Source organism: Rhineura floridana, chromosome 11, assembly GCF_030035675.1.
Source record: "Rhineura floridana isolate rRhiFlo1 chromosome 11, rRhiFlo1.hap2, whole genome shotgun sequence".
Taxonomy (NCBI): Eukaryota; Metazoa; Chordata; class Lepidosauria; order Squamata; family Rhineuridae; genus Rhineura; species Rhineura floridana.
In genome coordinates, this window is record NC_084490.1 from 61,003,544 (window position 1) to 61,031,116 (window position 27,573).

Sequence of the window (27,573 nt, forward strand, 5' to 3'; positions counted from 1 at the left end):
AAATTCCACGTTTGCAACTACATTTGAACATCTACCCTGCTTATACTATGTATGCCAAGGGTTGCTGTTAGGCTATTATACTAGGCTTTCACTGTTAGGACTTTGCATCATCATTTTAGAATGTCGTTAAAGAAGCTTCAGTGATTTCACATTTGTGGCACAACAGGTCTTCTATTTGCTACACCATCCAGATGCTTTATCATCTCATGTTCCATGACTGTTGGCCAAATTAGCAGTTCATGTGCAAAGCACATTTGAGCCTTTTATGTGAGTGGTGTATTCTCATTTTTGATTAACTGAAAAATGTCATGCTACAGTTTAGTTGTTTTAGAATTTGGTTATGTCCACTTATCTTTCTACAACACTATTGGCCTGCAGTTAATATAGGCTGCTCATTATATGAACACCCACACTCTTGTACAAACTTATGGAAGTTTGCTGCTGTTGTTACCTCAAGGCCCATTGTTGTAAGATTAGCTGATCACAAATGTCATGCTTGCCAAAAAAATATTATGTACTACTTTAATAAAATCCTCAAAATGGTTTTAGAGAACATTGGAAGTCTTGGCCCTTGGAGCAACATACAGAAATACAAAATCAAATAATTATTCAAGGTATCTGCAGCAAACATATGAAGCTGCCTTAATTCAAGTAAGACTATTGGGTCCATCTGGCCTTGTCTACTGTAACTGGCAGCAGCTCTCCAAGGTTTCACAGATTGGAGACTGAACTTGTGGGAGCTTCCACATGCACTAAGTCACTGGAGGTTTGCTGGAATGCAAGACTTTACGGTCACTGTGCAGTGCTGAACTAACAGCTTGTAACAAATGTAAGCCAAAGGGAGGGGGGGGAAGGTGTAGGACAAAACAGTTTTTCATGCCGTTTGTTGAGTATGAGCAGTCCAGACTTTGAAGTTCCCAGCACCTGCATCACAACCCCACTAAAATCACTGCATCCTGCAGAGGTACAAGTCAGGAATAGTTTTACTTCACTGGCTGTCTGCAAGAACTAGACTTCAATCTGGGAATATACAAATGTAATTTAAAAATACCGCTTTTCAGTCAGTGACAACCAGTTGTGAAGCAGCAGCAGTGGAAGAGCAAGTATTAGCTTGGAGAGCAAGAAGTGGTACAAGAGAACTCAGTAATAAAGGCAATTGATAGTGAAGTAGCAGCACTGGTGATTTTGTATTTCTGCTTAATATTCCACAATAAAGACTCTGCTCTTCTGCCAGCACAAAAGATCTAGTAAGTTTAGACAGGGCTACAGTTTCATCATGTTTGAGAAGCAATTAAAACAATGCTAATGTGTATATATTTTCATAATAGGTATAGCCCGGAATATTTTGACATGTGGATTAACATTATAGATAGAAGTTGCTGCAGTGCAGAATTCATTGCTAGTAAAATGATGAGGTCAAGAGCAGTTTTGGATCAATAGCCCCAGCATGATTACCTTTCCATGTAGAAAACTGCCAGACTGGAACACTAATCCCACTGAGAGAGAATTCAGAACCATTGATGAATGCTGCAGACATCAGTAGTTTATTGGTATGTTTAGTCAAAACACATTCAAAAATGGAAACTTAAAAGTAAATACTTTCCACCTGCAACAATTAAACTAGATTCTACTAGCGTATAATGCTTAACACATTACAGCAATAAAGATGGTAGTCCACTGTCTTGCATACCTACTAAAGCCAAAAGATGGTTAAAGCAACTGTGTTGAAATAGGACTGTAATTATAGCAATACTACCCATATCAACAAATCAGCAGTTTAACAGGTCAAAGGAGATCTGTTGCTTTTTCTTCTAGAGGTACATTTATTGAAAGAAGGGACAAGAACACTATGAGTCCACAGTACAGTAGGTGAACATCACCATGTAAACTTCTGTGTATGCTTCCAATATTGTTATTTCATGGCATTTAAAGAAGCCAGCCAGAAAGCTGAATGGCTCGTTAGCTCCTCTAATTGTCAGTTATGTATTTTTCTGATTATTTCTCCAGTGCCATTTGCCTTTAACAGTTTTTATAGAAGATGGCAGGGCAATACCACAGCACTAAAAAAAGTCAAGGAACACAAAACACTGGTAAGCAAACTGCTTGCTGAGAACAGCAGTTTAAAGAAAGGCGTCCAACTTTATGGTTTGTGGTGAGGCATTCAAGTACTACATTTCCAGGTATCATCTGAAAATGAAACAGTTCAACACAAAACACCCCCCAAAAATATAAACATGGAAATAGAGAAATGTGTCCCAGAAAGTGTATGAAAATAGTGCAAGACACTGTCAAACATGGAAGACCTCAATTTGCGGGCTGAGGGTGGGAAGAATGATACAAACTCACTCCCCCCCCCCCCGGCAAGATTTTCCACATTCATAGGAAACAAGAAATGTTTACTTTTAATCAAATGCTTCTTGAATTAGGCATTTGTTACATCATAACAAGTGAGGTCTTCCATGCTTAAAACAGCTATGAGTGGTCACATATTTTTGCCTCCCCCTCTCAAGAGTAAGCCTGAGGTTTACTGAGCTGTACAGCATGAAGCTGGGGAGCATTGTTTGCTACATTTGCAATTTTCTGGAATGTGCTATCTATGCAAACAGGAACCTGGAAACAGCAAACCTCTCACCAAAATTCAGAACGCTCTACAAAGTCTCAATACACAAGAGGAGGTCTTCTCAGCCACATAGGCATCAAAGTCGCTTCAAGGTTGTGCAAAATGGGTGACAGTTCAAAAACTGGAAATAGCAAATACTTGAGCTATTATCCTGCCCTGTGAAAATTGCAGTATCGAGTGTAACAAGTTTTATGTTAAATACTGTATGTTATCTGAAGTGTACTTAAAATGAAGGTACATGCTTGATTAACTTTGGACTTGTCTATGGAAGAATACACACTCATTTCCATAACTCCATTTCTGTTAAAAATGCAGCTACAATTTCATTTCTCCCTCCTTCAAAGGCTTCAGAAACATGTTAGAGCTAGGCAAATAATATCCCAGTAACCTTTACCGATTTAAAGATACTGCAATTTTTATACAATGATTTTATAAACATTTTTACAGCTGTTAAAAGTTTTGCAGCACAGCCATTCATACACTATACTGTACAAAATCACCAGCAAGACTGGAATGATGTATTTAATAGAAGGCACCATCATGCTTATTACATTACCAGAGACCTTGATACAGTAGAGACAATTTTTCACTGTACACTGCTTACAGAAAGGGGAAAAGGGAGGAGGAGTGTGTTGAGCAGTTAGCCATCCCTGTTTGGGAGAAAGGCGGGGAGCTCATTAGATTCTTTTTTAAAAAAAATTATTTCATATTCAGGCTATGATTTTTGAAGTTTTACATTTGTGTTTACAGCTAAATGGTTTCCTTCTGGAACATACTTGTAGTCTTGTTAAGGTGTGTGTGTGTACATATATTGGTCAGAGCAAGCAGAGCAGATGCCCGCATCGTTTCACAAGCTATTTTTCCTTGCTGCTTTCAGCAGATGTCAACGTAAAATGAGTCAAGTACCCATTAGTGCGCTTTGAGTTCATAAAAACGTGAGTTGTTTGGAGCCAAGTGTTCTAAAAGGGAAAAAAAGGGGCAAGCTTTGTAATTGCAAAGATTGCACTATTTGCATTTCCAACAGTAATAGGCAGAAACAGTAACACTTACACAAAATGTGCAGCAAAAGGATTTTTTTTTACTGAAAGGACCTTAAACTCAAATTAGGCACGCCCTTTGTCCTTTTTTGTTGTTGTTGCTGCAGAAAGTTTAAATGGTCATTTCTCAGTCCTTACTCTCCAAGTCTAAGTTATACATTAACAGTGTGACTTCTTTGTGAAATTGGGGAAAGAATGTCCACCTCAATTTAACTGGTAACCAAAGGATGTTTCTCACATCAAAGAAATGATCAAAAAGGCTGTGTTACATTCCAAAGCCAGAAAATTAACAAGAATGCAAACACGACGAATAATGTATCACTGCCAAGACTGCCTGCCAACACTGGGATCTTCAACGACGTTGACCTGTGAACCGGCCTTCCATCTGCCCAGTTCCTCTTCCAGAGCCAAGTTTCTGGGCCATGCCACCCCTTAGAGGTGGCCCTCTTCCATCACGGTCTCGCATCATTCCACCACCCACTATGCCGCGTGGACCCCCTGGACCTCTGTCGTTGCGCCGAATATCTCTGCGGTCATCACCTCCACCTCGGGTCTCCCTTTCACGAGCAGCTCTGGTCTTTTTTTCTTCTACGTTCAAGCGCACCTCACCACGAAACATAATGGGCTTGAAAGGGGGGAGGGAGAAAGTGTTGATATCAAAAACTTAGTTAGTTTTACATTGTTCAAAGAGGGTATTAGCTCACTAGTAGAACACATGCTTTCAAGTTCAATTCAGTTAAAGGACCTCAGGTGGCAATGCTTGAAAAGACCTCTCTGCCTAGACAACCACTAGTTGGAGTATACAATAATGAGTTTGAGGGACATGTGGAAGCATTCCTCAAGTATAAGGCAGCTTTGTTATGTATTTACACTCCAGTCAGAGACCAGCTGGCCCTCCTCCTCTGTCAACTGTCATCCATCTGCAGTCATGTCACCTGGCTGCAGCAGAGGAAAAGGTAAGGCAGTAGAGCCAACTCCACCAGTTCAGCTGAGACCAGCAGCCATTTGGCTCCTTCCCTCTGAACTGTTTCCATTCAAACATTCTAAGAACTAACTTTAAAAATTGTTGTGTGAGGGTTGTATCCAAAGTTGAGTCTACTGTTAAAATTAATGGACATGTCTAATTTAGGTCCATTAATTTCTACTCTGAGTAGAACTTAGATTCAATTTGTTTTCTTCTTCCCTCCCCATCCCTTTATCTTTTTGTGTCATGTGCTTTCCATCATTAAACCTGTGGGAAGGAACTGTCATTTGTATTCTCTGTACAGCAGTTAGTACATTTTAGGTGCTTTATTAGTAATACTATTTTGTAATTATAATTATATTTCTATCCTCTGAGAAATTAAAAGCAGCTTATGTGGGTCTTTTTAGCAGTCTCCCATGCATTAACCAGGTCCATGCCTGCTTAATTTCAGCAATACAAAAGCATGGGATGCTTCCAGACCATTCACTTGATATATTAATTTCTGGGAGGCTTTGTGGCAAGTGGCTGGCTTTTGCTTTTCCTCTTGAATTTCAAGGACTAGCTTCCTCTTTCCAGTTTCAATAATGACATCTGCCCTATATATAAAACCTGTTAATTAGCAGCATACCATTCAGAAGCTCTGAACTTCTGGAAATATTCATGCAGTGGCTGGGTTTGTACATAAACTATGGTTTACAGTGTAAACCATACAGTGTGCACATGCAGTGGGTTAGAGTGTAAACCATAGTTAATGATTTATTGTGAATTGTTTTCCACGAATTATGCAGTCAAGTTTCCCACATTTGGGGAAATCACAGGGGTCAGCACACCTGGAGTGCAATGGATGAGCCTCACCCTGGGAAAACCACCTTCACGATCACGGTACCTCCTCTTCCAGGTAAGTACTGTGAGAAAGCAGTTAGCTCTTCCTTTGCTCCTACCCTAGCATGAGTGGGAGCAACCATCTATGATTCGTAGCCTAACTTTGCATCCAAATTGGGAATTGTGGTTTGTTTTGTTCCCAAACAAGCTACAATGTGAAACCAAGAACTGTCCCCAGTTTGAAAATAATGCTAAGCTAGATATGTGGTCTGTTGCTCCCACTTATGCTAAGGGATGAACAGAGCAGGCGTGATCTCTGCATTCACGGTAAACCATTAACTATGGTTTACCATGACATGCAAAGTGAGCCACTGAGTCAGTTTGGATGACATTAATCTGAGATACAAGCAAGTTTTTCACTTGCACTTTAAGTCCCTTTGCATGAACTAGCCATTAACTATTGTTAATTAGATGCTTCCAGGTTTAATTATGGCTCATGCAAAGGGGCTCTGTGCACAAGGAAAAGCACAGATACAATTGTCTGAACATGGCCATATCCTATTACATCCAATGTACCCATTCAGATGATATGCACCCCTAGAGGCTTGTATGTATAGTGGAATGAGAAGCAGATCCCATCCCCTGTAAACTTTTGTGACTCCGTAATAGGCAAACCACATAGCACGGCATATGCTGTACATAGCTAACATAACTGCTGACAGTCATTAGCAAACTAAGTCAGAATACATCATTTCTTGAAAGCTTGTCAACTAAAATGCTAGCTAGCACTCAAGTACCATATTCTTAACAATTCTTAATACTGTTATCTTGCTAGCTACAATATACAGACCCAGTGTATTGGTATTCTGTACCATCTTTGACAGGTGGGCCAGCCAGACCTGGGGTTGTCTCAACCCAATCCAACCAAAGCGCAGATCTGGACTTTGGCCAGTGCATAGCCCTCCACTATTATAACCATCACATTAATTAGAAACGAGTTTTCACTGCGTATAGCCTCTCAAAAAAATCCCTCCCTCCAAATCAACTACTGCAATTAATGTGCAGTGAGGAGGAAGGAGAGGAAACACAATACCTGTTCCTGGACTTTGCTATGCAATACAGTTACACTAGGGACAGGCGAGTGTCATCTAAACAGCCCTTCAGCCTGATCTTACAGTATATTCTCCCCACAGAAGGATGCACAAGGAAAGCAAACAAGGATACTGACTAAGAATTAGGCTTGGCCTACTCTGGTACATGTGGGGATAGAATCGACTCACAGTCCCACTTACAGTCTGAAGTGGTAGTGGGAAATATTGAGTATGTTCCACAGAAAACACTGCCTAAAAATAAAAAATTAGCGCCTCAAGGAGAAAGGGTTTAAGGCTAGACCTTTCACTGTCATTTTCCTGGCACTACAGAAATCTACTGACGGATGAATGTGTAGTGGGGGGGGGGGCATTTACAAAAGTCTAAGGTAACAAAATTCAAAGTATCATGCCCAGTAATGCAAACAGAATCCATTCTCTACAACCAGTTATTATACAGTGACTATAGTAGGTTACTTACTTTTGCCAATAAAATTTTCTGAACTGGTTCAGAGTCATCAAACACTACAAAGCCAAAGTTTGGGAGTTTTCCTCCAACACCTTTAGTATTGATGCGAAGTTCCACAACGTTCCCAAAGCCTGTAAAAGCAGAGTGCAAGTAGTCATAGAAAAATGCATAGCATCTATTAAAACAAGCCTATTAACTGAGAAGAGAGCCAGCCAGTGTGGTGTAGTGGTTAAGGTGTTGGACTACGACCTGGGAGACCAGGGTTCGAATCCCCACACAGCCATGAAGCTCACTGGGTGACCTTGGGCCAGTCACTGCCTCTCAGCCTCATGAAAACCCTATTCATAAGGTCGCCATAAGTCGGAATCGACTTGAAGGCAGTACACACACACACACACACACACACACACACACATTAACTGAGAAAACAATTTTTGCAATGTTCATAAGATAGGTAGTTTAATATATGAATAGCACTTAAGAGTCCATGTTTCTCTTCCCCCAGTCCCCAGTTCACTGAAAAACAAATGATGTGCCACTTACTCATGAAAAACTCTTTCAGTTCATTCTCATCAATGTCATGTGGCAAGTTGCCGACAAAAAGCTGGTGACTATCCGGATAGCGAATTATTCGCCGATTGTCTGATTCATTTTGATCCATATCCCCTCGGCCTGCATTCATTCAAAACATTAAAGCAAACTCAATACATGCAGTGGTCAACTAATAAACACAAGAGAATGAACTATGACTTCAACCCTGTTGTCATAAAATGGATGCTCTCTTTGTTTAGAGCACGGGTTCTTAACCTTTGGACCATGGATGGGTTTCAGTGAACTGGGCACAAAAAAGAATTAATTTCCAGTGCAATGAAATAAATTTATTTATTTATGGGACTCATAGCTTGATTCTCAAAGGGGTCCATGGCACAAAAAAGGTTAAGAACCACTGATTTAGAGGCTGTTCTAACCAGGAAGATTAAAGAAAGATTCACAGGAGGGTCAAAATTCAGCCCAGGAACTTGGTACTTAAGAGGAAATGAAACCTAAAAGATTTAAGGGGATGGAAAAGAGAAACCTAACATGTTCCAGTGAACAGAAAGGAACCGAGGTTTCTGTTCCATTTCTGACTGGCCAAAAGGTTGGGAGAGAAAGTTGAAATAATGTATATATAAAGGAGAGAATTAAAAAGAGCCAAGATAGAGCTGAAGCACTGTAAAAGGAGCTGGAACACTGTGGAAGTTGGAGAACCTGATAAGAGGGAAGGCTGTAGATGTAACCAGAAGCTGAACTCTGAGAGGAATGGAATTGATATACATTGGCTTAGATAAGGAAGCAGTCTAGTTTAGGTTTAGCTGAAGATGTTTTCCTCTTATGGAAAATTGTTTTTTAAAAAATTAAGAACATCTTTTCAGAAATGATTCACTTGTGATTGCCTCCATTCCCTGTCACGGTGCAGGCTACAACGTGTACATAAACTTGAAAGAATGTGGACAATGACTTCCATACAAGTTGCAGAATTAAACTTCAATTAAGAATTTGAACTGTCCAAGTTCTGAATTTATTTATTTATTACCATTCAGTACACATAAACATGACCGTAAGGCTAAACTAACAGGTGTCCTGTGTGTGTACTATAGTTTATGGTTTTCCCAGGGTGAGGCTCATCCATTGCACTCCAGGTGTGTTGACCCCTGCGATTTCCCCAAATGTGGGAAACTCGACTACATAATTTCTGGTAATATTTCAGTTAATCTATCTATATATTTTGTTGTTGAATATTTTAAGGAATCCTTTTTCATTTCCTCATCCAATGCATAAACTGAAGAATTCATTGTCACAAGGTTCGATAGCCACCAGCTTATATTGTTTTAAGAAGAATTAGACAAAGTACATGGAGATAGCAAAAAGTCACTGATGGAGCCTTATGTGAAGTATACTGGAATATCATACACTGGGAATAAAAAATTCAAGATGGTCATCACCTTGCTAAGCTTCCCGGAAGCACCTGGCTGACTAGATAGATTTGTGATCTGATTAAAGCAGAAAAATCTTACAAGCCCACGCTGGCTAGCATGTTTCTTCCATTACGGTATTATCCTGAAGCTTTAACTCCCAGCATCATTAACCTTTGATTACAGGAAAGGGCCGTAGCTGTATGGAGAGCACATTGCTTTGCAATGCAGAAAGACCCAGTTTCTATTACCGGCATTTCCAGTCAGGGCTGGAATTAAAAAACTAGATAACTCTTATTTTTCACAAACCAGAGATGTGACCTACACTCTGATTTTCCTTTGACTATTAATCACAGGGCTTTACATTCAGAAACGAGGAAGACTTTAGCCTTTGAAAGTGAGTCATTCCAGAAGAATATGATTCTACATCAGATTTATTATAGCCACATTACAAGTAATAATGAAGGAGACAAATTGTGAGAAAAGATTTTCATGCACCACCAAACCTGCTCAATGATAATTATATTACCTGTTAACATGAAGGTAGAAAACCCACAAAAATCAGAAGGAACTCAAAACATTCCAGAATACTTTTTCTTTCTACTCCACCAAAAGCTAAACCAACCCACGCGCCCCAAACCCAGCTATAAGTGGAGTGTGTGTGAACTGTATATTTATATACAAATATACGAATTCAAATTGGCATGCATAAGGTTTTCAGGTTATGCAAGCAGGGAACAACTCCAGACCTCCTTAGTTTCATGTACTTTTAGGCCACAAGTGGTTTTTACACTCACATTTTAAAGCTGGAGTGCTTAAGGTAGGTCAAACCAGGTGAACAATCTGATTTTCTAAGGAAAACCTAAAGAAACCATGGTAAACCAAAGTAGCAATGCTGGTGCTTGATTTTTGTTTTTACCTGGCCTGGGTCCCCTTGAGGGAAAACCGGGTCTCTCCCTTGGACGCTGTTCACGCACACGAGGGGGTTGGGACTGGGTTTCAGGTTTTGTTTCTACTCTTTGCTGGAACAAGAAAATACACTGTTAGCAAAAAATCTAAAGTTAACTTAAACATCTAAAGCAGAACAAATCGTAAATGCAGAATAAAGTGTTTTTTGTAGTAGGCAAAACATTCACATATTAATTCCTCTGTACCAATCCAGGACTGTAGGGCTTACGGATTTACTAGCAAGCAAAACAACAACGATAATTCATTGAATCAATTTCTGAACTACATCTTATCCAGACTGGCTGCGATCCTAATCACAGATGAGTGATTTCCAGCTTTCCCTTCCAGTGTCAGATCCTTGCAACTCTAAAAGGTTCCCCTTGAGGTCGGGGGCCTTCTTAAGCACCAAGCCATGATAAACTGCTATCAAAAAGAAATTACCACACACACCCATGCACACACACACAAAGCTTTCTGTTCACTGTGTACATATGGGTATAGGGTGAGATTCCAGTAATTATTTTTGATTAAGATAGCTAAGCTCTTCTCAGTCCAGAATGGGCTGAAACCCATTTAGTCCACATCTTGTACTACAGAGGCCAGTAATTAAAAAATGAAATGAAAAAGAGAAACCACTGAACTAATAGGTTATGCTTAAAGAAAGTTAATGTACACTCACATGGGAATATGCTCTTCCCCCACAATAAAGATTTTTGAGAAAGTGATCCTGCTACAGAGCAGGAAAGTAATGAAAGATGGATTCTTCTTTGGGGGTTTGCCCTTGATAAATGCATTTAATATCTAGACATATTAGCTCCTTACTGTCAATTTTTACAACTCACTCTGCTTCTAAACCAATTTCATTTAAAGAGGAAAACTTGCAAGTCAATATATGAAGTGTATGAAGCTAACTTTCCTAAACATGTTAACTAGCTGTAGCTATGATGTGTATTTGTACCAGTGAAGTTAAAAGGTAGCAGGTGAGACTGATACCTCTGTCCAATTTTAGACAAATGCAGCCAAAACATTTGTGGGGTGCAACACAGCTTTAAGCCAGTCTCAGATAGAGTTTGACAATTGGCACCTGCAACAAAATGTTGCAGCAAATCTCCGTCCTTAAGAGGATAGAGTCTACTCTACCTGGAATAGGAGTCTTGCAATCTTCTTCAAGTCTTGTAGGGGAGCAGGAAGGTTTTGTTGGGGGGGGGTAAGGGGAAAAAAAGAGAACATCCCCCAGTATTCCCGATATGCTACTATATGGTGCTGGAGGGTTTCCTGCCTGGAAACTGAGCATTTTTATAGCTGTGTAGCAGGGCGCTCTACAAAAAGGATAAGGTTTCTTTTCTCTTTTCCTTCACCCTGACACATCCCTGTATGGTGCAAAGAGGAGAGTTTAACCTCACAGCATGTATCTACTTCCCCACTCAAACTCTAGCTGCATCCCCTTCCAGGACACTCACTTGGAGTTGTGAGGGGTAAGTCTATTTCCTCTTTCCCACCTTCCATTTTCTCCACCCCACCCCCACAAACCAACACCGTGTATCTCAACTGGTCTCAACCACAGACTCAGGTCCAAGCTAGACACACATGTGCTTACTAAACATGTACATGCTGGACTTGTTTTTAATTGAGATTAACCAGAGCACCATGGGGGTAGAAGTGAAACACCTCTCCGTGATTTGCTGTTTGAAGATGTTTTCCACCAGAAAATTGCTTCAAATCACACAGCGCAGTGAGTGGGTTTTTAAAATACATTTTTTGTACTTTTATATGCCAATACCTCCCCTTTTGTTTCTCAGTGACCCAACTCTGGCTCCAATTCTGTTGGCATTCGCTATCTAAATTCTCTAGGAAAGGGACCAATGACAACAAAACATGTGGCTACTTTCTAGAGTAACCAAACCCTACAAATAATCGTCAGCAATGTTTCACTATAAAGGCTATTCAATATCCTTTCAGCAAGAGACATAAAGCATTTTGGATACTTGTGCATAGGGATGGCTCCCCAAAATAGAGGTAAGCCAAGCTGAAAATCCAAGTGGCACCAGTTCCACCAATTCCCACCAGTTAACAGACACTGGAAAGTCCACCTGCACAAGCTCTGCTAAAGGGAATGGGAACTCCTATTCACAGCGCTCCGGTTCATTTCAATTAGGTTTGCAACAGTGGACTGTGCCCAAAGGGCCTGACTTGTCTACTACTGTAGTACCCTCAGAGTCGAACTCTACTGTCAGAGTTGGGTACCTCACATTGCCTGTTGCTAGGGCAGTTGTGCTCATGCAGAATGCTAATTTTGGGGGGATTTCCAAATTCCCGAGCTACTCCACAGCTTTACAAATATTGTTACAGAATTTCTAATACAGATTTACATTGTGTGCTCCACAACTTTACAAACTCTCTAAACTGCAGAAAAATGAACTCTATCTTACCTTTCAACAGTCCTTAATTTATTAAAACCTGAACGTTTCAACATTCCAGAGGCTGGTAAATTTTTCAGTTTCTACAGAGGAATAATCAGCTAGGCTAGAAACAAAACACTTTAGTCAGAAGGTTTGGGTTTTTTTTTGGCAGTGTCAAGGTACTGCAATCTATTGGGAAAAGGTCTAGACAAGATCCAGGATGTGACTGTGTATGATATCCTGTATAATGCAAAAATATACACTTTCCAGATTCTTAAGAGGGATCATGTTATAGAGGGATTTGGAGTTATGTTTATTAGCTTCAAAATGAATACATATAGCCACAGCTTGGAAATTGACAAAAGCTGTGATATAACTGACTAGTATAAATGAATATGAACAAATGCTTTATTTACTAAATTGGCCTCTTATAAAAGAAAAAGGAAGACGCTCATCAGATAAACTCATAGAACTTCAGAGTTTATAATTATTTATTTAACAAAATGTATACACCACTTCATTGTTAACAGAACCTCTAAGCAGTTTACAAGAATCACTAGAATTTTAATTTCCAGGATGCGTAACTTGATGTATTGCTTTCTTTTAACACAGATGTCTTTTGTGAATTCTGCTTTACATTATTTATAATAAAACTGCCCTGGGTTCCTACTGGGAAGATGAGTGGAATATAAATCAAATAAATAAATAAATATTTATTTTATTTTATTTATTTTATTTCATTTTTAAACCGCCCATAGCGAATAGCTCTCTGGGCGGTGTACAAAAGATTAAAAGTACAGAAATACAAAATATCACAATAAATAAACTGAAACAAAGAGATTTAAAATTGTAACATTAAACGCATTAAAATGCCTGGGAGCATAGCCAGGTCTTAACCTGGCGCCGAAAAGATAGAAGCGTCGGCGCCAGGCGTATTTCTTCGGGGAGGCTATTCCACAATTCGGGGGCCACTACAGAAAAGGCCCTAGATCGAGTAACTGTCCTCCGGAGGAGGGCCTTAGACGCTGAGCGAAGTGACCGGGTCGGTTCATAGCGGGAGAGGCGTTCCACAAGATGCTGCGGTCCCACGCCGTGTAAGGCTTTATAGGTCAAAACCAGCACCTTGAATCTGGCTCGGAAGCAAATAGGTAGCCAGTGCAAACGGGCCAGAACAGGTGTTATATGCGCTGACCGGCTGGTCCTCGTCAGCAGTCTGGCTGCTGCGTTTTGCACTAGCTGAAGCTTCCGAACTGTCTTCAAGGGCAGCCCTACGTAGAGCGCATTACAGTAATCCAACCTAGAAGTTACCAGAGCATGAACAACTGAGGCGAGGTCATCCCTGTCCAGATAGGGGCGTAGCTGGGCTACCAACCGAAGGTGGTAGAATGCATTCCTTGCCACCGTGGCCACTTGCACCTCCAGAGACAAGGAAGGATCGAAAAGAACCCCAAGACTACGAACCTGTTCCTTCAAGGGGAGTGTAACCCCATCTAGAACAGGGTAAGCATCCACCATCTGGGCAGGGAAGGCATTCACCAACAGTGTCTCAGTCTTGTCTGGATTGAGTCTCAGTTTATTAGCTCTCATCCAGTCCATTATCGCGGTCAGGAAGTGATTCAGCACATCCACAGACTCACCTGTAGAAGATGAAAAGGAGAAATAGAGCTGCGTGTCATCAGCGTACTGGTGGCAACGCACTCCAAAACTCCTGATGACGGCACCCAGAGGCTGCATGTAGATGTTAAAAAGCATGGGAGACAAAACCGACCCCTGAGGGACTCCACAATGGAGAGTCCAAGGAGTCGAACAATGTTCCCCAAGTACTACCTTCTGGTGACGATCCGCCAAGTAGGAGCGGAACCACTGCCAAGCAGTGCCTCCAATTCCCAACTCCGCGAGTCTCCCCAGAAGGATACCATGGTCGATGGTATCAAACGCCGCTGAGAGATCAAGGAGAATCAACAGAGTCACACTCCCTCTGTCCCTCTCCCGACAAAGGTCATCATACAGGGCGACCAAGGCTGTTTCAGTGCCAAAACCAGGCCTAAAACCGGATTGAAACGGATACAGATAATCGGTCTCATCCAAGAGCACCTGGAGCTGACTGGCAACCACCCGCTCCAGAACCTTGCCCAAAAAGGGGACATTCGCCACCGGTCTATAGTTGTTCAGGTCATCTGGGTCTAAGGAAGGTTTCTTTAAGAGAGGTCTTACTACTGCCTCCTTGAGGCTACTAGGGACTACTCCCTCACTCAAGGAGGCATTTATCACTTCCTTGGCCCAGCCGGTGGTAGTAGTCCTGCTAGCCTTCACTAGCCAAGATGGACAAGGATCTAGAGCAGACGTGGTCGCCCGCACCAATCCAAGTACCTTGTCCACTTCCTCAAGCTGCACCAACTGAAACTCATCCAATAATGAAAGACAAGACCGTGTTCTGGACACTTCAATGGATTCGTCTGTCATAACATCGGAGTCCAGGTCCCTACGGATGCATGCGATTTTATTTTGGAAGTGCCCTGCGATGTCGTTACAGCGAGCTTCAGATGTTTCAATAGTATCTCGAGGACCAGAATGTAAGAGTCCTCGTACAACCCTAAAAAGCTCTGCAGGGCGGCAGAGAGATGTCCTGATAGAGGCAGCGAAGTGAAACTTCTTCGCCGCCCTTACCGCTTTTATATACGACTTAATGGAGGCACTTACCAAAGCATAACTGCATCCGTCTGGAGTTCGTCTCCATCTGCACTCCAGCCTCCTTCTCTCTTGCTTCATCACTCTCAGCTCCGGGGTATACCACGGAGCTGTATGAGCTCTGCATCGAAGAGGGCGCGCGGGAGCAATCGTGTCAATAGCCCGGGCCATCTCCGTATTCCACAGTTCGACCAAGGCCTCGACAGGAGCGCCAGTACTATCAGCTGGAAAAACTCCCAGAGCCGTCTGAAAACCAATAGGATCCATAAGCCTCCGAGAGCGGACCAACTTAATAGGTCCCCCACCCTTGCAGAGGGAAAGAGTCGTTGTAAGTCTAAAACTCAGCAGGCGGTGATCTGTCCATGACAATGGAGTAGATGAAAAACACCCCACCTCCAGATCACCATTTCCATGACCAGTGGCGAAGATCAAATCAAGAGTGTGACCCGATACATGCGTTGGGCCAGTAACAAATTGAGACAGCCCCATGGTTGTCATGGAGGCCATGAAGTCCTGAGCTGCGCCAGATAAAACAGTCTCGGCATGAATGTTGATGTCCCCCAACACCACAAGTTTGGGGGACCTCAGCAATACCTCCGAGACTATCTCTGTCAGCTCAGCTAGGGAAGCTGTTGGGCAGCAAGGTGGGCGGTACACCAACAGGATTCCCAGTCTGTCTCCTTGACCCAGCACAAGGTGGAGGCACTCTAGACCAGTCGCCATCTGGACAGGATGCCTGGTGAGAGAGAAAGTACTCCTATAGACCACAGCGACCCCGCCTCCCCGACCCTCAGGTCTACCATAGTGCTGCACCGTATACCCAGGTGGACAAAGCTGGAGCAACTCCTCCCTGCTCACCCACCCAGGTCTCGGTTAGACATGCCAGGTCGGCACCCTCATCCACAATTAAGTCGTGGACAAGGGAGGTTTTATTATATACCGACCTGGCATTCAAAAGCAGCACCTGGAGATCTAAGGGCTGGCTGATAGAACAACCAGCAGTTCTGTGGCCTTGAGGAGAACTGGAACAAGGCACAGACACAACTTGTCTGGGGCGAGTTCCCCTTACCTGGCACGTTCTCCTCCTAGCACCATACCTCCCATAACCCGTCACTACGCTAATTGGGGCCCCCGAAAGCCTCCCCGTTAAATGCAAAATATGCTCTCCCAGGCACATATTTAAAAATACTAAAACACAACAGGCACATTCACACAACAACACATAAAATACACATAAACGCACACAAACACATCCACACAATCTCATTCACACGCACAAACAAACAAACTAACTAACAAGTTAAAATACACCCAAACATCAACACTAGCAGCCGGTATTAAGAATAAAATAAATAAATAAATAAATAAAAACAGTTTAGTTTTCTGCTTGTACACCTGCTCAGAGGTAGCAACTAATTATCTCTCAAATATGTTAGAAACTGTTCCAAACTCTCATTTTTTAAAGAAAATTTTGTACTTGAAAGGCGAGGCGAGAGTTTGATCAGATTCTAATTATAAGCACCTCATGTGGTTTATTTATATTGATATGAACTGAGAACTGGCTGACATTTTCTATAAAGTAATCCTAAATTATGCCTATTTGTGTACATTTACTTTGGGGGGAGGATTCTTTTGTAAGGTCCTGAAAACCAAGACAATTTTAATACCACCAAAGCTTATTAGAAGAAAAAATGCTTATGGCTGTCAAACGTTAGCTGAAGACACACCCTCCATAATAACTGCTTGTGAACTGCCACTTGTCTGCCTGCCAGCCGAGAGTAGAAATTGGCACAGAGCTCCTAACTCATAGTTTATTTCCAGCATTGAAGTGCCATAGCTATTTGTGACAGCTGGAACAAAGTACTGACTAAGGGATTGATCAATTAACTAGGAAGTCCCTAGTTCAAAATTCGCCTTTGCTATGAACTCATGAGATGGTTTCAGGCAAGTCTCTTAGCTGTCATCCCCCAATCTGCTATATTGGGATAATATCAACCTACATTACAGAGCTCTTGTACGATATATCAAAGTTGGTACATTTAAGAGTGCTATATAAACACAGCACTCAGATTATGGAATTCCCTCCTTAGAGGCATTCAGTTAGTCTTCTCAATCTCAAGCCAGGTGCGAAGACCTTTTTACTTCACCATGCCTTTCAAGTTTTGCCTCCCTGTTTTTATTCTGAATTGTTTTGCCCTACTCTTGGTTTCAATGCAGTAAAATAATGTTAGTAATTTTAACTGTTACATGTTTGCGCTTTTTGGTAAGCTACTTCTGAGATTTTTAAAAGAAAATTGGGGTTTACATTTTTTAATAAATTAATAAATCAGTATTTTGGAGTGTACTGTGTCAGATGCATCACCGGTTTTAAACAGAGAACAGCATACAGGCTGTGTAAGCAACACTTGCAGTTGCTCCTCTGCCAATGGGACCATCAGTGCACAGTCACCATTTTAATGCAATTTAATTGCTGTAAACTGCCCAGAGAGCTTCGGCTATGGGGCGGTATACAAGTGCAATAAATAAATAAATAAAATAATGTCCTTACGCTGATTTTCCCTTTGGGATTGCTCCTGCCACTTCAACCTAGCTGAGGCTATCAGTCATATGCAAATCAGTAGTACATGACTGAAGTGTCAAGTGATAAGCTAGTTTTGTTGGAGAGAGAGGGATTGGGAATTTCCATCTGCATGCCATTTACTTCTCTGCAGGACTTTTATAGAATCAGACGCATATGAGATTACTGTTGTTGAGGAAAGGTACTTTATGTATGCTCAGAGGAATTCTATTAATTCACATGATCTTAGAGGGCTACTGAGCCCTGGCTCGTTAATCCTGCAAAGGACGAAGGGGTGAGGATTAACCTGCAGTTTATGCCTATGAACTTTTGTGTTGCAGTTGTTTGTGCCTCTCCCTGCTCCCAGCACTTATTTTAATTGACTGAACTAAAGTTACTTCAAAATTGGGAGAAAAAAAATCTGGATTAACTTGTGAATGTCTGTTCTTCTCAAAAGGGAGAACTGCTACAAAATCTCTCCCTCTAGACCAGGAAGGCAAGCTCCGATTTCAAATCAATGTAGTCTCCTAACCCCTTGCTTCCTAGATACCAAGAGAGCACCTCTAACATTAGCACACAGATCACCAACCAACCACTCCAAATGGCAATTTCAAACTGTAACCTGGAACCAAAGATCAGTAAATCCCCCTCTCTCTTTGACTTCACTCATAAGAAGTGAAAAATGCAGTCAAAGGGAGACGAGAGAAAGGAAAGGAATTTCCTAAAGGTGATTCTTGCCTGAAAAAAGTAAAAACTGGAGACCATTAGAAACAGCACCACCATACTAGGCAGTTGTACACACCTTCCGTATCTCAAGAACAGATATTCATAGCTAAGTCCAGAATTTCCTTTCTACCCCTCAAGGAGAAATATAGTGAAGAAATATCCTAAGCAGTACATCCCAGGATGGATGAGTCCCCCGCCCCTCTGTAAATTGTATCATGCCCCTAGAACTGATCTACCTTATGGATACAACCCCTTTTGAACCCATTGTGCAAAGGTAACCTCTGCAGAAGTGAAAATGAAATGTATAGTGTGTGATGAATGTATGCACTGGAATTCAAGTGCCCTCCCCTGAACCTCCTCAAGGAGTAGGGTTCTTCCCAACAGCCACAAAGAATGCAGTGACCCTCTCTAAATGAGCCAGCATACCCCCCAGAACCTGCAAATTACTCAAAGAGTAAGCCAAGACAATGTTTTCTTGAAGACTGTGTGCCAGAAAAGCTTTTGACACCCTTTTATCTAAACAGAGACAGGTTTTCTGTCACTTCCATTTTTAACTAAAGCAGGGTTGAGGAAACTGTGCCACTCCAAATGTTTGGCTTCCAACCCGTCAGTCCCAGCCAGTATGACCAATGGTCAAGGACAACAAGAGCTATAGTCCAACAACATCCGGAGGGCCACAGGTTCCCTCCCCATGAATTAAAAACTTTGGTAATATTTTTAAAGAAACACTGAATCCCCCCAAATACCAGATGTGTTGGTGCTGATTAGCATTGCTTGCTGAAAATAGTATTCTGCACACGCTTGGAGACCAGTACTTAGTTTCTAAGACACAGCCATATCATCCATCACAGAAACCCTGTTCTTGAACTTAATCCTATGTGTCTGGTGAAGGGTTTGTGGTTTTAAATTGTCTTGAGAAGAAGTCCCACTGCACATGCACAGAGGTGTATTTTGATTTGTTCAACACAGACAAGTATGATCAGGTAAGCTAGTAACTTTAAGAACATAAGAATTTAACAGCCTGCCGGATCAGGCCAGTGGCCCATGAAGTCCAGCATCCTGTTCTCACAGTGGCCATCCAGATCCCAGTGGGAAGCCCACAAGTAGGACCTGAGTGCAAGAGCACTCTCCCCTGCTGCTGTTTCCAGCAACTGGTATCTGACTATGTAGGCAGAGCATAGCCTTCATAGCTCGTAGTCACTGAGATGGAACTTTATTTGCAAGACTGCTCTAACCTAATTTCTTTCTTTAAAATATTTTACAATTGGATTTTATTGTGGTAATGTATTGTGTATGTACCAATTTTGCTGACGTTTTACTATTTTTATTATGCGTGTATATATGCATATGGCCTGATCAGTCAATGAGCAATAAACTGAACAGAATTTATGTAAAAAGCAGTAACAGCACATCCATATATATAACATTCTGCCCGAAGACACTGTAGAAAAGGTATTGCACTTTCCATTTTGTTAAGTGACAGAACTATCATCGGAGGTAAACAGCAACAATGACATGTGCTATCACAATTACTCCCCCCCCCCCGGTGTGTATTTGTTGTCCGTCAAGTATTATATACAACTTGCCACAAAAGTGCATTTAGCAAGCAACAGGTCTGTTCTGTATTTTAAAGAAGCCTTTAGATGAGTTACCTCCTGGGAATTGTATAGACTGTGCTGTAAGCATTTTGAAGGAAGGGCCAGATACAATTTTGAAAAATGGTCCTGAAATTGCTTAACTAGGTTAACTAAGAGATCCCTCCCCTCCCACTCAATTCTATCAGACATCTTCTACATCACTCTGCCACAAACATTCGGGAAATGGAAGCGACTACTATACTGTCAATAAATGAACAAACCAGCCAGCCTACAAACAGTCATAAGTTGGTACAGGGTACTGGGTTATATATTAGGCAGCAAATTGGTACAATTCAAGAAACTGCAACTTGCTTTGTTAGTGAAGCAGTTTGCAGATGTAAACAAGGAGACAATCTAAGGTGTTCACAGATTGGTTACCTGTGAGACTGGTGCTTTAACATGGGGTGGAATTCCAGAGGAAGAAACAGTACCACTAGGAGGCAGGTTTTTACTGGTCACTGAAGCCCAAGAGAAAGCCTGCAGGAAATGCAACAAACCTGGGCTACTAATCATGGAAAACCACCGGTGGGAAAACTATACCAATAAAAACATTCATGCTACTCCAAGACAGTCTCAGAATTAAGTATGATCGCAATAAAGTGCCAGTGAAACAGATTATGAATGTTTTTACAATTTTAGTTATCTATTCATTTCAGCAGACTAGAGCAAAGCAAGTAATGTGTTCAGGTTCATCATCTTAGGCTGCAAACCTATACCCACTGATATGAGATTAAACCAGATATGCCCTCTTACGAGACAATCAGGGCACTATACAGCAACATAAAAATCCTTTAAAAGGAATACTGAACTCGGGAACTTACTTCTGAGTAGGCATGTACAGGATTGCACAGTTAAGGAATCCAATTCGTTCAGTAACCCAAGCTGGTTTTCAAATGAGATGACAATCATGCATGCCAATCATGCTTTATCCTTCTTTGGGGGCTAGTACAGACTGAATATTGCCATGGTTAGGAGACTGGAAACAGGCTAAAGGACAACTCCTCACAATCCCTTCTCTCTCTGGAAAAAAATCCCTCATCCTGCTCCTGTCTAACTATGGCAGCATGCAATGTCATTACTGTCATCAACTGCAATCAGGGCTAACCAGGGTTTCTCTCCCCTCAAGAAGCAAGCTCACCATTTGGATATATTAGGTTCAGTCTCCATTTTTTATGCTAAAGTGACATCTGTAACATGAAGTGTCTAACCAGCTGAGGCTGGTGTGCCAACTGTGATCCTACCAGGAAAGATATTCGCTGGCCACCCTGGAAAGGTAGTTGGTACTCACCTGAAATGTGTTTCTGAGGGGCACTAAGACCCCACCAAGTGGGTTATCATCCACCAATAGCTTGAAGAGGCAGAAAAAGCATCAGAGCTTCAGGTTGCTTCTGGGAAACTCCTCCCCCTGGAGCCTCAAATCACCTTCTGGCCAAGCTTAATTTCAGCTTTAAAATTATGTTCATACTTTCCCCATTCCCATAATCATATTAGTATACAGGTTAGTTATCTATTTATAGTATCTGTACATGACTCTTCAGATCCTCTGCACGTATATATCTTTTTTCTTTTTTGCAGTGTTGATCAGCCAGCTAAGGATGGGCTTGGTTGTGTCCTAGTGCCTCTCAGAAACACCTTTCAGTTGAGTACCAATGGTACCTTCTCAAGTGGCACTAGGACATCATCAAGTGATTCCTGGGCAGGCTGGCTGATTATTTGTCAGTTAAAACATTTTGGAGGATCCATCTGCCAAAGGTGGCCTCTGCCAAAGCAAGCATATCTATTTTGTAGTGTTTTATGGATGAGCACGGGTTACCCCATGTTGCCACTCTGCATATCTCCTGCAGTGGGGCATTTGTTGCTGGTGCTGCAGTTGCCTCGGCCGGGGTGTGTGTGGTAGCCTTTGAGATGCACCTGCCATAGCAGTGGCTGAGGATACCTTCTGTCCCATAGACAACGGGTGAAAGGAGATGAACAGGGACTGTGATTTCCAAAAGGGAGCTGTCCAAGAGATATACACTTTTAATGCTCTACAGATGTCTAAAGAGTGCTATGCATGTTCAGAAAGGTGTTTAGGATCTGGGCAAAAGCTAGGCTGTCTATGAAAGCCGAACTGCCCTTTGGCACAAACGGTGGAATATGCAGAGAGTTTTTTTAAAAAATATTGATAGAGCCTAAGAACATAAGAACATAAGAAGAGCCTGCTGGATCAGGCCAGTGGCCCATCTAGTCCAGTATCCTGTTCTCACAGTGGCCAACCAGGTGCCTGAGGGAAGCCCGCAAGCAGGACCCGAGTGCAAGAACACTCTCCCCTCCTGAGGCTTCCGGCAACTGGTTTTCAGAAGCATGCTGCCTCTGACTAGGGTGGCACAGCACAGCCATCACAGCTAGTAGCCATTGATAGCCCTGTCCTCCATGAATTTGTCTAATCTTCTTTTAAAGCCATCCAAGCTGGTGGCCATTACTGCATCTTGTGGGAGCAAATGCCATAGTTTAACTATGCGCTGAGTAAAGAAGTACTTCCTTTTGTCTGTCCTGAATCTTCCAACATTCAGCTTCTTTGAATGTCCACGAGTTCTAGTATTATGAGAGAGGGAGAAGAACTTTTCTCTATCCACTTTCTCAATGCCATGCATAATTTTATACACTTCTATCATGTCTCCTCTGACCCGCCTTTTCTCTAAACTAAAAAGCCCCAAATGCTGCAACCTTTCCTCGTATGGGAGTCGCTCCATCCCCTTGATCATTCTGGTTGCCCTCTTCTGAACCTTTTCCAACTCTATAATATCCTTTCTGAGATGAGGCGACCAGAACTGTACACAGTATTCCAAATGCGGTCGCACCATAGATTTATACAACGGCATTATGATATCGGCTGTTTTATTTTCAATACCTTTCCTAATTATCGCTAGCATGGAATTTGCCTTTTTCACAGCTGCTGCACACTGGGTCGACATTTTCATCGTGCTGTCCACCACAACCCCGAGGTCTCTCTCCTGGTCGGTCACCGCCAGTTCAGACCCCATGAGCGTATATGTGAAATTAAGATTTTTTGCTCCAATATGCATAATTTTACACTTGTTTATATTGAATTGCATTTGCCATTTTTCTGCCCATTCACTCAGTTTGGAGAGGTCTTTTTGGAGCTCTTCGCAATCCCTTTTTGTTTTAACAACCCTGAACAATTTAGTGTCATCAGCAAACTTGGCCACTTCACTGCTCACTCCTAATTCTAGGTCATTAATGAACAAGTTGAAAAGTACAGGTCCCAATACCGATTCTTGAGGGACTCCACTTTCTACAGCCCTCCACTGGAAGAACTGTCCGTTTATTCCTACTCTCTGCTTTCTGCTTCTTAACCAATTCCTTATCCACAAGAGGACCTCTCCTCTTATTCCATGACTGCTAAGCTTCCTCAGAAGTCTTTGGTGAGGTACCTTGTCAAACGCTTTTTGAAAGTCTAAGTACACTATGTCCACTGGATCACCTCTATCTATATGCTTGTTGACACTCTCAAAGAATTCTAATAGGTTACTGAGACAGGACTTTCCCTTGCAGAAGCCATGCTGGCTCTGCTTCAGCAAGGCTTGTTCTTCTATGTGCTTAGTTAATCTAGCTTTAATAATACTTTCTACCAGTTTTCCAGGGACAGAAGTTAAGCTAACTGGCCTGTAATTTCCGGGATCCCCTCTGGATCCCTTTTTGAAGATTGGCGTTACATTTGCCACTTTCCAGTCCTCAGGCACGGAGGAGGACCCGAGCCTGCTCTTCTTGCTGACATAATAGCCACTAAGAAAAGGACCTTATATGACAATTGTTTCGTGGGATGTCCTTCAAAGATTCAAAGGGAGGTAGCTGCAATGCTGTTAGTACTGTGTGTAAATTCCAAGCTGGGAATTTCTGTTGTATTGGAGGACTTGTAAGCACTGCCCCCCTAGAAATTGCTTTATTATGGGTGCAACCCTAAAGATCTTGACAATGATGATGATAGCACTGATGTGATGTGCTGATGCTTGTCTTCTCAGTGTATTCAGTTTTAGTCTCATTTTGAATCCATCTTGTAGGTAGGCCAAATACAAACTTTCCCCACATATAAATTCGTACTGTGGGCAGTTTTTTTGAGGCTAACATTGTAGCCACCACCTCTGGTGCCAATCCTGCTTTCAGCAGACGTCGCTGTTCAACTTCCAGGTGGTTAATTTTAGCCATTCCGATTCTGGATGAATGATCAGACCTTGTGTCAGTAGGGCCTTGATTACTGGTAGAGTCCAAGGTGGTTCTACTGCTAGTTGCACAATCTCTTAGATCCATGGCCTCTTGGGCCACAACGGGGCTATTATGACTACTGATGCTCTCTCTTGTTGCACCCTCTTTAGCATCCATGCTATCAGAGGTGTTGGTGGGAAGGCATACAGTAGACCCTTGGGCCACGAGCAGTTTATTGCATTGATGCCTTCTGCCTATGAGGATTTGAACCTGGTGTAGAACATTTTCAGTTGATGATTCTTGTCTAATGCAAAAAGGTCTACTGTCATCTTCCTGAGATGCTGTTGTATTTTCATGAAGATGTTTGTTGAGATGCTATTCTTTGGGCATTAATTTCTCGTGACTCAGCCAATCTGCTTGCATATTGTCTGTCCCCTGTATATGTTGTGAGGTCAATGACTCCCAAGTTCCTCTTGCCCATGCCAGTAAGAGAGTTGTTTCCACCTATAGAGCTCTCAATTTTGTACCTCCTTGCCAATTTATACATACTTTCACTGTAGAATTGTCTGTCCAAATGAGCACATTCTTTAGCCCCAGAGCTGAAACAAAGTGACCTAATGCTAACCTCGCTGCTCTAAATTCCAGCCAGTTTATGCTCTAGTTGACCTCCATTTGGGTCCAGGAGTCCTGTACTTTCTGGCTTCTACAGTGTACTCCCCAACCAGTGAGACTGCCATGTTATTGTTTCCCACACAGGCTCCCTTAGGAACGTCCCTGGATAAGTTGTTCCTCTTCAGCCCTTCACTTGAGCGGTGTCCAGAGTTGTGGTGAGAGCCATATTTGCCTGTGCTGGTTGCGCGCAATGAGTGCCTGAAAGGGTAAGAATGCCCATTACAAGAGCCTTGTATGGAACCTTGTCCATGGTGTTACCTGTACTGTTGATACTGGCAGTCCTTGGAATAGATATAAACCAAGGTTTTACTTGAAAATACCATTATGTGTCTCAAGTCAAGAAGCATTTTATAGAAGAGAAATGGCTGGAAAAGAGAAATGGTTAACTTATCAAGAACTTTTAGAAAATGTACATGGACTTCCGGGAAGGGTGACTTAGCCTGTGCCTGCTTTTGAGACGGGCTCCTGCCTCAAAAGAAGCTTATTCAGATATATCAGTCAGATTTTTTTTTTTTTTGACTGATTAAACTTCTCCCGGGTAGGGAGAAACGAAGAGATTAACCTCAAAGCCTATTTTTGTTGGGACGACCAGATCTCATTAATTTATGGGACGAGGTCCAGCCGACGAAGGTGGGACGGATTTTCAACAACAAGCTCTATCTGATAAAGCGAACGTTCATCTTATCTTCTAAGAGAGAACGCACTAACAGGCAAGCACCCTTCTTTCTATATTTTTCTTTTACTTGACTTAAATTGTTGCTGTTTAAAAGAGATTTGCCAGATTGATCGGTTTTTGACATCTCACTGGGGAGCCATAACTTCTCTCTGCTACTCACTAATTAATAGCTTATCTCTGTTTTTGTTGCAAAAAGCTGTCCTGGATTTGCATTCTAAAGATATACACAGAAGAGGGATTTCTATTCCAGATTTTTATTTTGAAGAATATTATATTGTCTGAGACTACTCTCTTTTTGGTCTATTTTATTTTGACGAATCTGTTTCCTGACGACCGCCATTAATTGTTTCGATCCTGGGAACTGCATTTTGTTTACTTAAGCATGGAGAGATAAGGCTGTCTGCTCTGTTTATACTGTGATGTCATCAAGTTTGGAGTATTAACCCAATTGTTGCTGAAATAAGAAGTGGTTTTCCTATATTTTTCTTTTAAAATGGCAATTAAGAAAGTGGCTGAGAATCTGGAAATAACTATGTTTCAGAAAATAATGGATGAGATTGAGATAACGAAACAAAACCTGCGACAGGGTTGTAAGGAGCTGAAAATTGAATTGAGTAAAATGAAGCAGGAGATTAAAGATATAGGGGTCCCTGTGAGAGAGGTGACCCTGGAAGGGGTCCCTGTGAGAGAGGAGACCCCGGAGATTGGAACAAACGTGGAACAGGAAAAAGATTTGGAGTCTATGGACTTTAGAAACAAAATCTATTGTTTGGAGACACAGGAGATTAAAGACATAGGGGTCCTTGTGAGAGAGGAGACCCTGGAGACTGGAACAGGGGTCCCTGTGAGAGAGGAGACCCTGGAGACTGGAACAGGGGTCCCTGTGAGAGAGGAGATCCCGGAGATTGGAACAAACGTGGAACAGGAACAAGATTTGGAGTCTATGGACTTTAGAAATAAAATCTATTGTTTGGAACTCAATGTTATCTCTGAAGAAATTAATGAAGATTCTAGAGATAAAGTTATCAATGGCATGGATAATCTTCTGGACTGGAATGATGTGATGGAGCCCAATATAGAGAAAATCTATGGAATTAACTGCAGCCATGTGACAATGGAAAAACTTTCAAGAGATGACCCAGTGTATTTTGAAAAAAAGAACAGAGATATGATTTTACAGCAGTATTTCAGCAACCTATTCAGAATGGATGGCAAGAAAATATTTGGGATAGAGGTAATTCCCATCAGACTCTTACTATATGACTATGGCTTTGACAGCAAGATTATTATGGAATACTGATAATGGAAGATTGGATACTGAAATTACTGGACTTAACAAGACTACTGAAGATGGAAGATGGAAAATGGAACTAATAGGGATAATAGAACAATGGCTACTGAAATTACTGAACCTAACAGATTCTGATGTGATGGATTAATTGAAATGTTTATTTTGACTATGGTTATGACAATAAGATTATCATAATTAGTAATGAGATGGATTAATCGATATGCTTATCTGGAAAAAAAAAATTGATAGATATATTTCTTAAAGAATTGAAACCTCTAGACTTCCGGGAAGGGTGACTTAGCCTGTGCCTGCTTTTGAGACGGGCTCCTGCCTCAAAAGAAGCTTATTCAGATATATCAGTCAGTTTTTTCTTTTTTTTTTGACTGATTAAACTTCTCCCGGGTAGGGAGAAACGAAGAGATTAACCTCAAAGCCTATTTTTGTTGGGACGACCAGATCTCATTAATTTATGGGACGAGGTCCAGCCGACGAAGGTGGGACGGATTTTTAACAGCAAGCTCTATCTGATAAAGCGAACGTTCACCTTATCTTCTAAGAGAGAACGCACTAACAGGCAAGCACCCTTCTTTCTATATTTTTCTTTTACTTGACTTAAATTGTTGCTGTTTAAAAGAGATTTGCCAGATTGATCAGTTTTTGACATCTCACTGGGGAGCCATAACTTCTCTCTGCTACGCACTAATTAATAGCTTATCTCTGTTTTTGTTGCAAAAAGCTGTCCTGGATTTGCATTCTAAAGATATACACAGAAGAGGGATTTCTATTCCAGATTTTTATTTTGAAAAATATTATACTGTTTTGAG

The 27,573-nt window shown here is 41.7% G+C and overlaps 1 protein-coding gene and 1 pseudogene across 4 annotated transcripts in view; both read right to left on the reverse strand.

Moving 5' to 3' along the window:
• Nucleotides 1–1,521: 1,521 nt before the first annotated feature.
• The window catches only part of G3BP2 (G3BP stress granule assembly factor 2), a 58,997-nt gene continuing 32,945 nt past the window's right edge, over nt 1,522–27,573 (reverse strand). For 3 of the 4 annotated variants that reach the window (XM_061588814.1, XM_061588816.1, XM_061588818.1), the window contains exons 8-12: nt 20,286–20,384; nt 9,872–9,974; nt 7,544–7,672; nt 7,013–7,131; nt 1,522–4,282 (exon numbers count right to left, since the gene is read on the reverse strand). In XM_061588814.1, the coding sequence (XP_061444798.1) occupies nt 4,010–4,282; nt 7,013–7,131; nt 7,544–7,672; nt 9,872–9,974; nt 20,286–20,384 (723 nt within the window). In that variant the 3' untranslated portion in view covers nt 1,522–4,009. The remainder of the gene's footprint in view (nt 4,283–7,012; nt 7,132–7,543; nt 7,673–9,871; nt 9,975–20,285; nt 20,385–27,573) is intronic. The other variant, XM_061588815.1, reaches the window with a different exon arrangement.
• On the reverse strand, nt 5,390–5,527 carry LOC133368116 (U1 spliceosomal RNA; annotated as a pseudogene).